Below are 12,407 nucleotides of genomic sequence, written 5' to 3'. Positions count from 1 at the left end.
ACTGAATATGCAGGACTATTTGCTAAAATAGATTTTTGCAAATGTAAAAGACTGTTTTTAACTGTTAGAATTTACACATAAACCAGAATTCTCATTAATAATTAAGAGTAACTCTGCTCTCTTGGGACGCCTGGGTGGCTCAGTTGGTTAAGCAGCTGCCTTCGGCTCAGGTCATGATCCCAGCGTCCTGGGATCGAGTCCCACATCGGGCTCCTTGCTCGGCAGGGAGCCTGCTTCTCCCTCTGCCTCTGCCTGCCTCTCTGTCTGCCTGTGCTCACTCTCTCTCTGACAAATAAATAAAATCTTTAAAAAAAAAAAAGAGTAACTCTGCTCTCATACAACAGAGTAGCTCTTAAAAATCTTAAGAGACAAAAAAGAAAATACCGCTTCTGAAAAACAGAACTTTCAGAAGAGATGTGTCAACTTGTTAAGTAATATTACCTTGCATTAAGTTTAACAGATACAAGAAGGCATGTGCCAAGAGACCTAGAACACTCATTTGTTGAGAGGAAGAAAAAGAGATACAATATAAACATCATCATCAAGCACAAAAAATTATTTGGCAGGCTTGCCCTGTAATTTGATGTATGTACATTTAGATAAAACTAGGATTCTAAGCTTGGAAAAGCTTTAAGGTCAGTGAGTCCTCTTCCCTTATCTTGAGATGAAACAGGGCCCCAGAGATGCTGACTTGCCTAAGGACACGGTAGCAGTGCCAAGCTGGAATCTAAACCCTGGTGCCCTGCTTCTCCTTCCTGCAGGAAGGTCTCCCCTTTCTTGGTTACAGTGCTTTTACATAGTTTGTCACCTCCAGGAGTATGCCTGAATGAAAACATGCAAAAATCAAACTATGTCTACAATGTGAGGTTATTAGGTGAGGTTAAAACTACATACCAGAATAAGCATCCTTTTATGCTCTTCACCTTTTCCCTCTATACTCTTTGTTTTCTGGGCAATGAAAAATCGAAGAAAGTTTTTATGCACGCTCTAAATATTTTATTACCAAGGCCAAGCATTTTATCACTGGCATAAGTGAACCTAAAACAGTGCATAGAACTGTGTTATTCCATTTTCCTGCACTCTTTTTCTCCAAGTTTTAAAATTCTAGGCAGGGCTTAAACATAAATGAAACATCACATCAGCCTTTGCCAGGGCAGCAACCAGAGGAAAGCAAACTCCAAACAACTTGTCTGGAGGCCTTTGTGGCCAAGGAGCAATGGAGTTATTGTTAAAGGGAATATCCTCTAGGATAGTATTTTCAACACTTTGGTGATTATTAAAAAGTGGACTAAGCATAATATGACTATCTCATGTACATGATTACAATGAATAATTCTTTTTTTAAAGATACAAGTGAAATCACAGAGAAACAGGGAACTCTCTTGATTTGCATAATAAAAATTAATAAATATCTAGAAATGTTTTAGAAAACAAAACATTTTGTTGTTTATATAAGTTAACTAAGACAACATAGCCATTTTCTCCTTGGTTCTCAGAAATAACCTTTAATTGTCAAAATGGTTTGGGGGCACAATCGATTTCAATTGGCAATGACTGAGAAAAATAAATAGCAGGACTTTCGGCAGAGGCAGAAATTGAGCCCTAAACAATTCCTTTGCAACAAACTAAGGAGAGGTCTGTATCACCAGTAACTGGGAAACAGCTTTGAAATGGAGTCTTATCCCCTTTCTCACACCTAAGCCCTGTCAAATGCATAGAGTTTAATTTTCTTTTGATGGCTTTCTTTTGATGGCTTGGCAAGCCAACTTTTAAAGACTATAAAAGTTATTAATAGAAAAATGCATGCCTGGTGGAACAATTTTAGAAGCCTAAGACATATGGCTTCAATTAATTGTCATTGTGCCTGGAACAATCTATCAAATCACCCAAGACGAATTCATCCACAATGCAAACACTATTATACGAAGTACAAAATACGAGTTTAGAAAAGAAAACAGGGATACAAGTCTTTAGAAAAAGCTAACCTTCTAAAGAGATTCCAACCAATCAAATTGGTAGTTAAGTGAATCATACTTCCTCATTCACTAAATCCGAAATCCTAGAGGATCTCTCTCAGATTTTATTCTAATAATGCTGGGACTTTCTCCAGTGGCATAAATTCTGGATATCAAGAGAAATCACATTATAGAAACTTAGTACAGTCAACTCTTAATTTTTCATTTTTTACAGATAATCCAGAGCTAGTTTGATTTTTAAATATTTATTTGTATTAACTTTTTAGTAATGGCTATATCTGTCTTTCTGAGAACTTATAAAATTACCAAATACAATTTGGTGGAAAATAGAAAACCACAGTATATTATTCTTTTGCCTACAGCACTTTCGTTATTAGGCCAACGAATGTTCCTTATACAAATTAAGTATTTTATTTTATTTTATTATTTTAATTACTTTATTTGAAATTTTTTTAAAATTTATTTTAAAGTTATTTTATTTTAAAGTTACAATTCATAAATATTACAATTTTCTATGAAGAAAAAATAACACAAACAGAGAAAGGTCTCTGTGTAGCAGTATCACAAGAAAACACTTACTGTTCAAACTTAACATGTTAGTGTAATTTCCCTGTAAAAGTTATTTTTCAATTTATCTTCAGAATATTAAAATGGCACTTCCAAGAAGTATACCAGTTAAGATTTCTTATTTCTCTGATGTTCCCTATCAATTTCTTTTCTCAGTAGGCTTTCATAAATGAAAATCATCTTACTAGAAGAAACACCCAGTTATCAAGAACAAAGGCAATTTAACCATAGAGATTACAAAGTCCATGGTGGAAAACAAAGTTTTCACCAGCTCAACTATTCTCAGTTTCTTTTAATTTTCCATTTAACTGTGATTCTAATTTAACTAAGTTCTCCTCCTTATAGCAACATAATGAATCCCAAGCCATGTCTTCAAAAAATGAGTGTGCGTTAGTCATTGCTTTGCCCCCTTTACTACTGTCTGAAATACATGTCACAATCCTCCTGAGCTAAAAGCATCCTAGTCATCTAAATAATCAGCAAAAAGCTAAATTTAGTTCGAGGTTTTGAGAAGAAGCAGGCCAAGGCCCAGCCTCCATAATCAGGCCCCAAAATACATCTCATCCCTATATTCATCTGAGACCCCTTCAGTTAAAATTAGCTCAGCTAATCCTCCTTGGTTAGCTGCCATCTACCAAGCAGGAATCACCCACCAAAAAAAAAAAAAAGTCATAAAAAGAGAATTCCAACAAATGGGAAAGTCAATGGGCCTCAAATATTTTTTAAGTGACACAGAGACACTCAAATACCTTCCCCTAAAATACAAGAAAGTACCTCAATTTAAGAATATTAAGGGACATTTTTATATGATTTAGATAAATAATGGCCTATTAAAAACGGTTCAAAAAAAAGTTCCTCTAATATTACAGTGTAAGAACATAACATGATCGTAGTTGGCTAGATGACAATATTTCTTGCACCATTTATAGATTTCAAATCACGTGGAGAGAGATTATCCCATAGCTCTCGGAACTTTTATAAAAAGCAGAATCGCAAATGGCACCCATTGATCGAGCTGGCAAAAAGTCACATCAGCTGAAGACCCCTAGTACCGCCAACTGTGAGAGGGCGTCCCTTCTCCCTCAGCTAGTACTCACATTTATTTAGAGTAATTGGGGCTCTGCAACAACCCCTGGAGTGAAGAAAACTAGCAAATGAGAAGTAATTTCACAGGTGTAGGCAGAAGGTAACCTGAGGGCAGAATAAAACAGGTAGGCAATTATATCCTAGATCTAGGAAAGAAGAGTCTTCCTAAAAGAAAGGTATTTAAGTGCCTGAGGAATATAGACTTAGGAGATGCCCAAAGAAAGCTAAACCTTCTTTTGGACAGGAATATACAGTGAGAGTGCCCCTGCCTATCAACATTAAGCAGTTTTAGTAACTGAATATTTCTACCTAATGACTTACTGGTCCCAGTGCTTGAGACTGGAGACACCCAGCTTTTCTACAAAGCGCTTTGCCTAGCTTTGGGAGAAGATATTCAAGCCAAGTATAGCAACCCCAAATCTTGTCCAGGCAATCAAAAACACGTGCACACAACACACAGGTATAATATCTAGATGTTCTGAATTTCAAATGCCCACTATAAGGGATACCCATGAAATTTCAATACAGTGTATTGCACATTGTAAGCACTCAAAAACTGTTTTTATTGACTGGACTAAAACAAAAACTGTCACCAACTATGTATTCACATCACCATTCAAGTTTCCCCACTCCTACCCCTGCATTTTTCCCCCCCAAATATATCAACTCCCAAGTGCTAGGGGACTAAACACCAAACTAGAATAGGAAAATAAAAAACTGTCATATCTGCCTTGTTTCTATTTACTTCTGTTGATGACATGTGGTTATACTTATGGTGGCAATGCTATCTGTATGGCCACCATCATTTTAAGAAAGAAATGGAAAACTCACTGGCCATTTAATATGTGACTAAGGCATTCATGTAATTCATCTCATTTCAGCTTCTCAATAACCCTGTGACAAAGCATTAGTACTCAATATTTAAATAAGCAGAAACTGAGGTTCAGAAAAGTTATGTATCTAAAATTGCCTGTTATCAGGATTCAAACCTAAATCCAAATGCTTCTATCTTTCTAACAGTTATGTAATCTAAGTGGTGTTATTAAAAAAAAAAAAAACTGAAAATAAAAATCTAGGCTAACCTAAAAAATATATAAAAAATGCTGAGTTTCTCATTTGTCATCTGTGTCAAATTCTTTTGGAGCATCCACCACTTCAAGACACTGTATTTCCCCCAGAGATATAATATTATCTTTGCCCACAGGAAACTGACAGTCTAGTTGGAGAAACAAGCCATTTGGGTAACTTTTTAATGTGAAAAGCAACAAAAGGTATTAGAAACGACAGGATTTTGGACACACATATATATATGAATTTCAATGCTTACCTGCTGTGAACTTTGGACAAGATACGTAAATTCCTCAGCTGTAAGGGCATGAAAAAAATCTACCTCTTAGGGGCGCATGGGTGGCTCAGTAGGTTAAAGCCTTTGCCTTTGGCTCAGGTCATGATCCCAGGGTCCTGGGATCAAGCCCCACATCGAGCCCCACATAGGGCTCTCTGCTCAGTGGGGAGCCTTCTTCCCCCCATCTCTCTCTCTGCCTGCCTCTCTGCCTACTTGTGATCTCTGTCAGATAAATAAATAAATAAATAAAATCTTAAAAAAAAAACCCCAAACTACCTCTTAGGGGGTTTGTGAAGCTTTAATGAAATATGTGAAAACAGAGGCCTAGTATTTGTTAAATCTTTCTTCTATAGCATGAGCTAACTGTCCATGATTAGAAATATCAGTAAGTGATATAGCAAAGATTAAACAATTTGATCTGGTACAAAAAACACTCCAAGACAAAAACCCAAAAATTATACTTGAAAACTGATCTGTGGAGACAGCTGAATCATTAGCCAATTATACAATTAGGGTTATCAATTAGGGTTATCAACAGCAGCAGAGTTAATTGAACATACAGAGGGTTTACACCTAAGAACAAAATTTAAACAATGACAAACAGGAACATAATCATGTCAAATTTGGAGGGGAGGGGTATCATCTTTTTCTGCAAAACCGCTAATTTAAAAGGAAAACTACCAAGTGACTTGTCCAGTTTTCCCTAGCATATTCTTGCCAAAAGAAGCTTTGTTAATTTCGTTGTTGCTATTACAAAACCAGCAAATTAACAGTTACCTCGTTTTTCCATTCTTGACTAAGACATTTCTTCAATCAGAATATAAAAAGCCTCTCTCACCACAAAGAAGTTATAACATGAATTTGAAAGTCTAATGGCAAGTGACATTTCTGAGTGTAGTGCTAAAGGAGGCAGGCAAAAGTGTCCCATCTGTTTCCATATTAAGACAGGGAGTCAAATACTCAATCTATTATACAAAACTCAAAGAAGAGTTAATAAAATGATATAAAACATACTAGAGCATTTTTATTCCTAGGGTCTCATAATGGCCATAACTGACCTTTTTTTATTTAAAGTACATCTGTTGAGAATCACATTAAGTGGTTGTGAACTTTCACTAGCTGTGTGTTCATCAAGATAGTTGAAGCTTTTACACTGTGGGGTCTGCAAGCAACGGATTTACTTGCATACAAGAAGCAAATCCTATGCTAAATATCAGTGAGTGACAGATTTAAAGTATCACCAATTTCAATGTGTACAACCAACACACAGACATACAAGCAATGTTAATGATTAACTCAGTTCAGAGGCATTTGCTAACCCTTTTTTAAGACATGTAAAATTTAGAGGGCAATTTCCAAAATTCAAAGAAACCTTAATAATCTTTACAGATTTCAAAGAAGAAGAAAATAAACAGCAATGCAGCAAAGTCATTTCTCTTGCTGAAATGACCTCTAGCTTCTACAAGATACTCCCGGTTTCGCAATAACTGAATCTGAGACTCCAACCACGTACACACAAACGAAGTAGAAACAGAGAACACTAAAGCTTCCCCAACAGTCCTGGCAAAACCTACCTACCTTCCCTCAGCCCTCCCAGTTCCCCTTCCCGTTGTCGCACACATGGTTACCTTGACTTCCACCAGTAAAAGAGAAGAGGGGTTAATCAGCAGGCAAAATCCTGTTTTATCATTATTTACAGCCACTACCCTAGAGAGCTGGAGTGCTACTAACCTGATTTCAGGGAGGCAGAACTAAACCCGGCAGAACACAGGAGTATAAATTATACGTATCCGAAATGCCAACCCAGCAGCTCAAAGCCGCTCAAATGTCAATTTAAGGAAAAGCGTTTCGCAAATGGTATCTCAAATGAACATTTCTACTTCCAAACCACCCACCTCCCGACTGAAGCAACCCGGGAAGAAAAAAATAAAAGGTGTCTTACCTTGTACATATCTCGACATTTTAGGGATTTATTAAAATACTCTGTCTGATGTGTGTGTGTGTGTGTGTGTGTAAATTTATAGAGAAGCCACGCTATAGGGCAGGTCTCTCTTCCTCCCTTACTTTAACAACCGACGTGTTCTTTCTCCCCTTCCTATATTTAGTCCCTTAAGGGAGTAATTATTCAAAGCTATTAAAACTGCCTAAAAAAACCCCAAACAAACAAACAAACAAAAAAGCAAACAGGAAAACCTCCTCACTTCCAAAAAGAAAAGAACTTAGTGTGACTGAGTCTGCTTAGAACTCCTGTCTACACTGCGCTCCTGACACAAATCAGGGCCAACTGGAGACTCCCGGAAAAGGTAAAATCACACGAAGTTAAATTTCATCAATGAAAGAGGAGGATCTACAACGGCTATTTCACCGCCCCCCCCCACCGGGTCCCCACGCCCTCCTGGGCTGGGCGGCAGCAGACACTGGCCGGCCGCACCCCCCATTCCCTCCCCCTCGCTGCCGTCCAGCCTCGGGCCAGTTCCCCGGGAAACCTCGGTCAGCAGCTGCCAGCGCCCAAGCAGGATGCGGGAGGCGGGTGAGGTCGGCAAAGAGGGGCAATGCAACCATTTTTACTAGCCTGTAAACACCCTAGGACTAGGAGGCGGCAAGAACTCCGCGCGTCCGCCGGCGGGCCGAGGCCTCCAGCTCGCCCCCTTCCAGCAGCGAGAGGCGAAATCCTGCCGTGGCTTGTTCTCGGGAGGGGCCGAAGGCCATATCGCCCCTCACCCACAGCAAACATTAAGGGTCCATCCGCGAGGAGAGAACCCGCATGCCGCCCCAAGCCCGAGGCGTGCGGGACGGCCCAAATTGGGCCTCCCGGGCCACACAGCGGGTCGCGGAAAGGAAATTTACACATTTGCCAGAAAGAAACACACAGCCTAAGGGGTCTGGAGAAGCCCGTCCCCGCCTTTCTCCAATCCGCCACCGAGACCCACCTTCCGCTTCTTTTAGCAGCTGAGAAATTGGGGGCGTTTATGGCGCCCCGGGAAGAAGGATCGCAGGCTGAGAGAATGTCACCTCTGAGGCACCTTTCTCTCTCCCCCTTCTCCCCTCACACATGCACAACGTGAACTCCTCTCCCGCGGTCACAGCCCAGCTGCAGAACCCCTGCGCCCACCTGGCTACCGGTTTCTGACACCCCCAAGCCCCCACTTTCTCCCAAACGCCTCCCCTCCCCCCCCATTTGGAGCAGCCCCCCTCAATGCGGAAATGTCCCCGCGGCTCATACAGACAAGAACAACTACCAGTCAGGAGCCGAGGCGGATGCAGGGCCTGACCAATGAGACGCGCGGAGGTGGCAGGGGGCGGGACGTCTGCGGCCAGAGTGAGCCGCGCGGAGGTGGTCACTGAGTGGGACCCTGGGAGCCGCCTGTGGAGGCCGTGCCTACGGCGGCGGGAAGGGGTGTTTCACCAGTAAAATACCTAGTCTTCTGCAGATACTTTAGCAAGGGAGAGACCCTGAAGCACGAGCGGGTTTTTTTTGTAGTCCGTAAAAATACTCCGATTTACCAGGTATTGAAGATAGATATTTAAGCGGCGGATAGAGCCAGAACGCTCCAGGCCAACTACCTGAGCGAACCCAGGCCCTTCTCAGGAGATGCAAATTTCTACTCACTACTCATCTCCTTCTCAGGAGATGCAAATTTCTACTCACTACTCCTGGTCTAGGGAGGCTGAAGAGGCCGGAAGGACTAAGCAGTGGGATGTTTGGAGCCCACTAACAGAAGAAGGGATTTAGGGCGTCGAAAAAAGTGCCAGGTGAAGGCTCCGCCACTAGAACCAACACCCCCAGTACCTAATCCCATAGAGACTTCTGCTGTGATAGGCATTTACTTTTCTGATCAAAGCGGAAATGGATGTTACCCCTCGAGATGCTTACCTTTAATATTCTTGAAGTCCAGAAGGAAGGAGATGTTAAAAGAACGCTGGCAGTGGTGTGGGAACGGCAAGAGGGCCAGCCCAGCGCCCGCTAAATCACACCTGGTATTGCCAACACCTCTAAGACTCAATGGGCGTATCTCAGGCTTCCCTTCATGACAGTCAGCCTGCTTCAGGACCCATGAATTGAGAGTGCTCTCTTAAGGACTGCCAATAAACCATGTAATTCTAGGAGTTTGAGGCTTTGGACAACACTAAGCAAGGTAAAGTGAGAATTGTTTAATGATTCCTCTCTAAACAAAGTTTAATTATTTAGTGCCACATAGTCATATGGAAACATTATTAGATAAGTAACATAGAAAAGGCCAGTGATTTGTCATGCTAGAGGGTAACAGTCCTGGGTACTATATTTCTTTTGTGAAATCCAAAAAGACTGACCTCCCTGCCATAAAACTAACTTCCCCAAATAAAACCAAAAAAATGTCTAAAACCCAGATATCTAAATTTTAATGGAGACACAATCTTAATCAGAATCTCTGCCTCCTTTGTGTGATGTAGAGAAATTCGAGCAGCATTAAATAGTATTTATCGATCAGCGCTAAAACCAAAATAAGATGCCACCAAAACATTGGGCCCCATAGGTTGCTTAGCCTGCAAAAGATAAAGGGCAATGAAGAGTCTTAAATTTAATTTATACAAGGTTTTTTGTAAGTAAGATGATCCGTTATTTTCTATCTTTACAGAAGGTTAAGGGAGAGGAAGTGAGTTTTAATTGCAGCAAGAGCATTTCGTAATAGGTAAGAATGACATTTTGATTTATGAGTGATTAAATATTGAGATATAGTACCAAAGGATGTTGTACATGTGCTGCCTCAAGAAATCTCCAAAAAGTATCTGTCTTCAACGGTTGAGTCTGTAAGTGCCCAGAGACTGGCTCTTAGAGAAGTAGCATGCTAGAAGCTATATTCCCGGATGTTATTTTCAAATGGTGCCCTGTAAAATGGAATTTCTTTATATAGTGATTTAAACAAGTTTTGAGCCCCCAAACATTTTGTAAAGGCCTCCCACTTCTTCAGAGCCACTAGAAACAACCTCACTTGGCAGATAACATGGGGATAGGGAAAGAAGGTCATGGCAGTAAAGCACTTTCAATTTTGCTTAGAAGGCAATTGCCTATCTCTATTTATTTATATATCTTAATACCTGAAAAAGTCACTTTCTCTGGTGTGTGTGTGTGTGTGTGTGTGTGTATTTAATCCTTTTTTTCATGATAACGCTACTGTGGAATTTCCCTTCAAGTTGCATGATGTTGATATATCTATCATTAGAAATCTGTAACATGGGTAGATGTATTTACAGAGTAAGCCTTTGCAGAAAGTTGGGGGAGGTGTCTAAAGGAGGATGAGGATGGGGGCCTGGGAAGGACTGTGTATATAGGGGTAAGGTGGAATGAGATGGCTTTTTAGATTTAGTGCTTGGCACAGTGACTGGTATATAGCAAGCATTCAGTAAATGTGTACTGAACGACCAGTTTGGTGCCACCAGTAAATAAGATTTTTTAAATTTGAGGGGCACCTGGGTGGCTCAGTCAGTTAAGCATCTACCTTTGACTTAGGTCATGATCCTGGAGTCCCAGGATCAAGCCCTGCATTGGGTTCCCTGCTCAGCGAGGAGTCTGCTTCTCCCTCTCCCTCTGTCCCTACCCCCAACCCTGTTCATGTTCTCTCTCTTTTACTCTCTCTCTCTCAAATAAATAAAGAATTTTTTTTAAAAAAAGAGGTTTTAAAATTTAATTTCTATTTAGAGGTAATGAATTTTTAAGTTTTAGACATTTCTACCTAGAATGTGAACTTGGGCCAAAGTGTAAGACTAATACCAGCAAATGCAATGTCCTGATGACTTTACAGTAAGTTTTGCTAACTCCTAACGTGAATACTATCCAATAAGATGTGGTTTAGAAATGGCTAAAGTATGAAATAAGTGTACAGACCAGCAATGTGTGTGGTCTTTTTTTTTTTTTTTTTTTTCCTTGTCTATTCTCCTTCCATCTCCTACGCACAAGAAAATAAAGCAAGGCAGTTTTGGAGAACATGTCAGAGACATAAAAATTTTTGTGTCCTGCCCCAAGTGTTTAGCCAAGAAACCAGGCAACAATTATACACTAGACTGTTGCACACATTCAATATTGGCTCCCATCTGTACCTATCTAAATTCTAGGCCACCCACATGAAAAAGGAAAAAGGGACCACTGTTAGAAATTGCCAGTTACTGCCTAGATCTAACAATAGGGCATTTTTGAGTCAAGAGGTAACCAAATAGGGTTAACTGGAAAAAGATATCAAACAATATCTGCGAGACAAAGTACTAATGAATGAGTAGTCTAAAAACATGAATGGTGTTTCCAGTTACTTGAGGAAGAGAAAGACTTCATTCTTTCCTGTTGCCAACACCCTGTTAATGAATCAGGAAGTTTGTTGAAACAAGTTGTGAATTTAAATTATGACATATCCTTCCATTTATTCATAGTATGATTTTTAAATTGCATTTGCAGATTATTTAAGTTTTCTATCACAACATTAACAATCATTTTAAATAACTATGATGCTTTAAAAAACAGTTGTCTCACATTACAGATAATTATCTAAGAGTTTATTAGAGTTGATGAATCTTCTAAGTATTTTAAAAGTCATCAGGCCCAGAAGAATGCAGTTGAACTGCAACATGCATTATCTTGTTCTCATTTATCAATAATTCCCCTCTAGATTCTCCTTTGAAAGTTGCATAGAGGGCAACTCCTTACTGTGTTGTCTCCTGTTTCTCCTGTTCTGCAAGTTGCCTATAGGAGAGTGTTGATGAGAAATGGTGATGCCCATGAAGTTGTATCTCATTGATGTGCCAAACTGCATCTCCACATCCCCCCCTTGTTGATAGAGGCAGAGGAGTCATTTCCTTTAATGAGTGGATAGCCATAAAACAACAAACAAACCCTATATTTTCTCAGGGTTTTTAATAAACATAGATCATTATGTAATCATAATCCAAAATATAAAAACTCACTAAAAAATAATATATCGCTTCTAAACCCGTAAGATAAAATAAGCATTCTGCTTTTCTGTAGTGATATATGTATAGATGATGAGGTTACTTATTGACATTGAAATCCCCATAGAGAAGAGCTGTGAAATAGAAAAGTATTCCGTTTAATCCTATTTTTTTCTTCCTCTTTCAACCATATTAAAGATTCCCTGTTGTGCATTCCATCAGATGTCTTTTGATGGTTTTCCAAACATCTCTGCCTCTGGTCTAGCTTATTAAATTTCCTGCCAGTGCCACCACTGGAAGGAAAGGATAAAGAACTTCTGTTCCCTAACTTAGTCTCAGGGAATTTATTTTAAGCATTTCACACCCACCACTCTAAGTACTAAAGAGAAGATCCTTAGGACTGTTTTTCGGAAGAGGCCTAAATAATTGGGTAATTATATGGCATTAAGTGGGTAATATGATTAGGGAATAAAAACTAACAGTGTTTTCCCCTCTCTAGAGTGGAAAGGAGGAGGAAT

General features: G+C 39.7%; 1 protein-coding gene across 2 annotated transcripts in view; it reads right to left on the bottom strand.

Annotated features, from left to right (window-relative positions):
• Positions 1–8,163, bottom strand: part of UGP2 (UDP-glucose pyrophosphorylase 2) — a 69,412-nt gene extending 61,249 nt beyond the window's left edge. The window contains exon 1 of one of the 2 annotated variants that reach the window (XM_044264085.1): positions 7,905–8,163. Coding sequence is in view for 1 of the 2 variants with exons in the window: in XM_044264084.1 (XP_044120019.1) it covers positions 6,917–6,935 (19 nt within the window). In the remaining variant the exon portion in view is untranslated. Of the gene's footprint in view, positions 1–6,916; positions 7,331–7,904 lie in introns of those variants that run through there. The other variant, XM_044264084.1, reaches the window with a different exon arrangement.
• Between the last annotated feature and the right edge of the window lie 4,244 nt (positions 8,164–12,407).

The sequence above is a fragment of the Neovison vison genome, chromosome 8 (assembly GCF_020171115.1).
Source record: "Neovison vison isolate M4711 chromosome 8, ASM_NN_V1, whole genome shotgun sequence".
Lineage (NCBI taxonomy): Eukaryota > Metazoa > Chordata > Mammalia > Carnivora > Mustelidae > Neogale > Neogale vison.
Note: the sequence above shows the minus strand (reverse complement) of the source record. Positions and strands in the feature narration are given on the sequence as shown.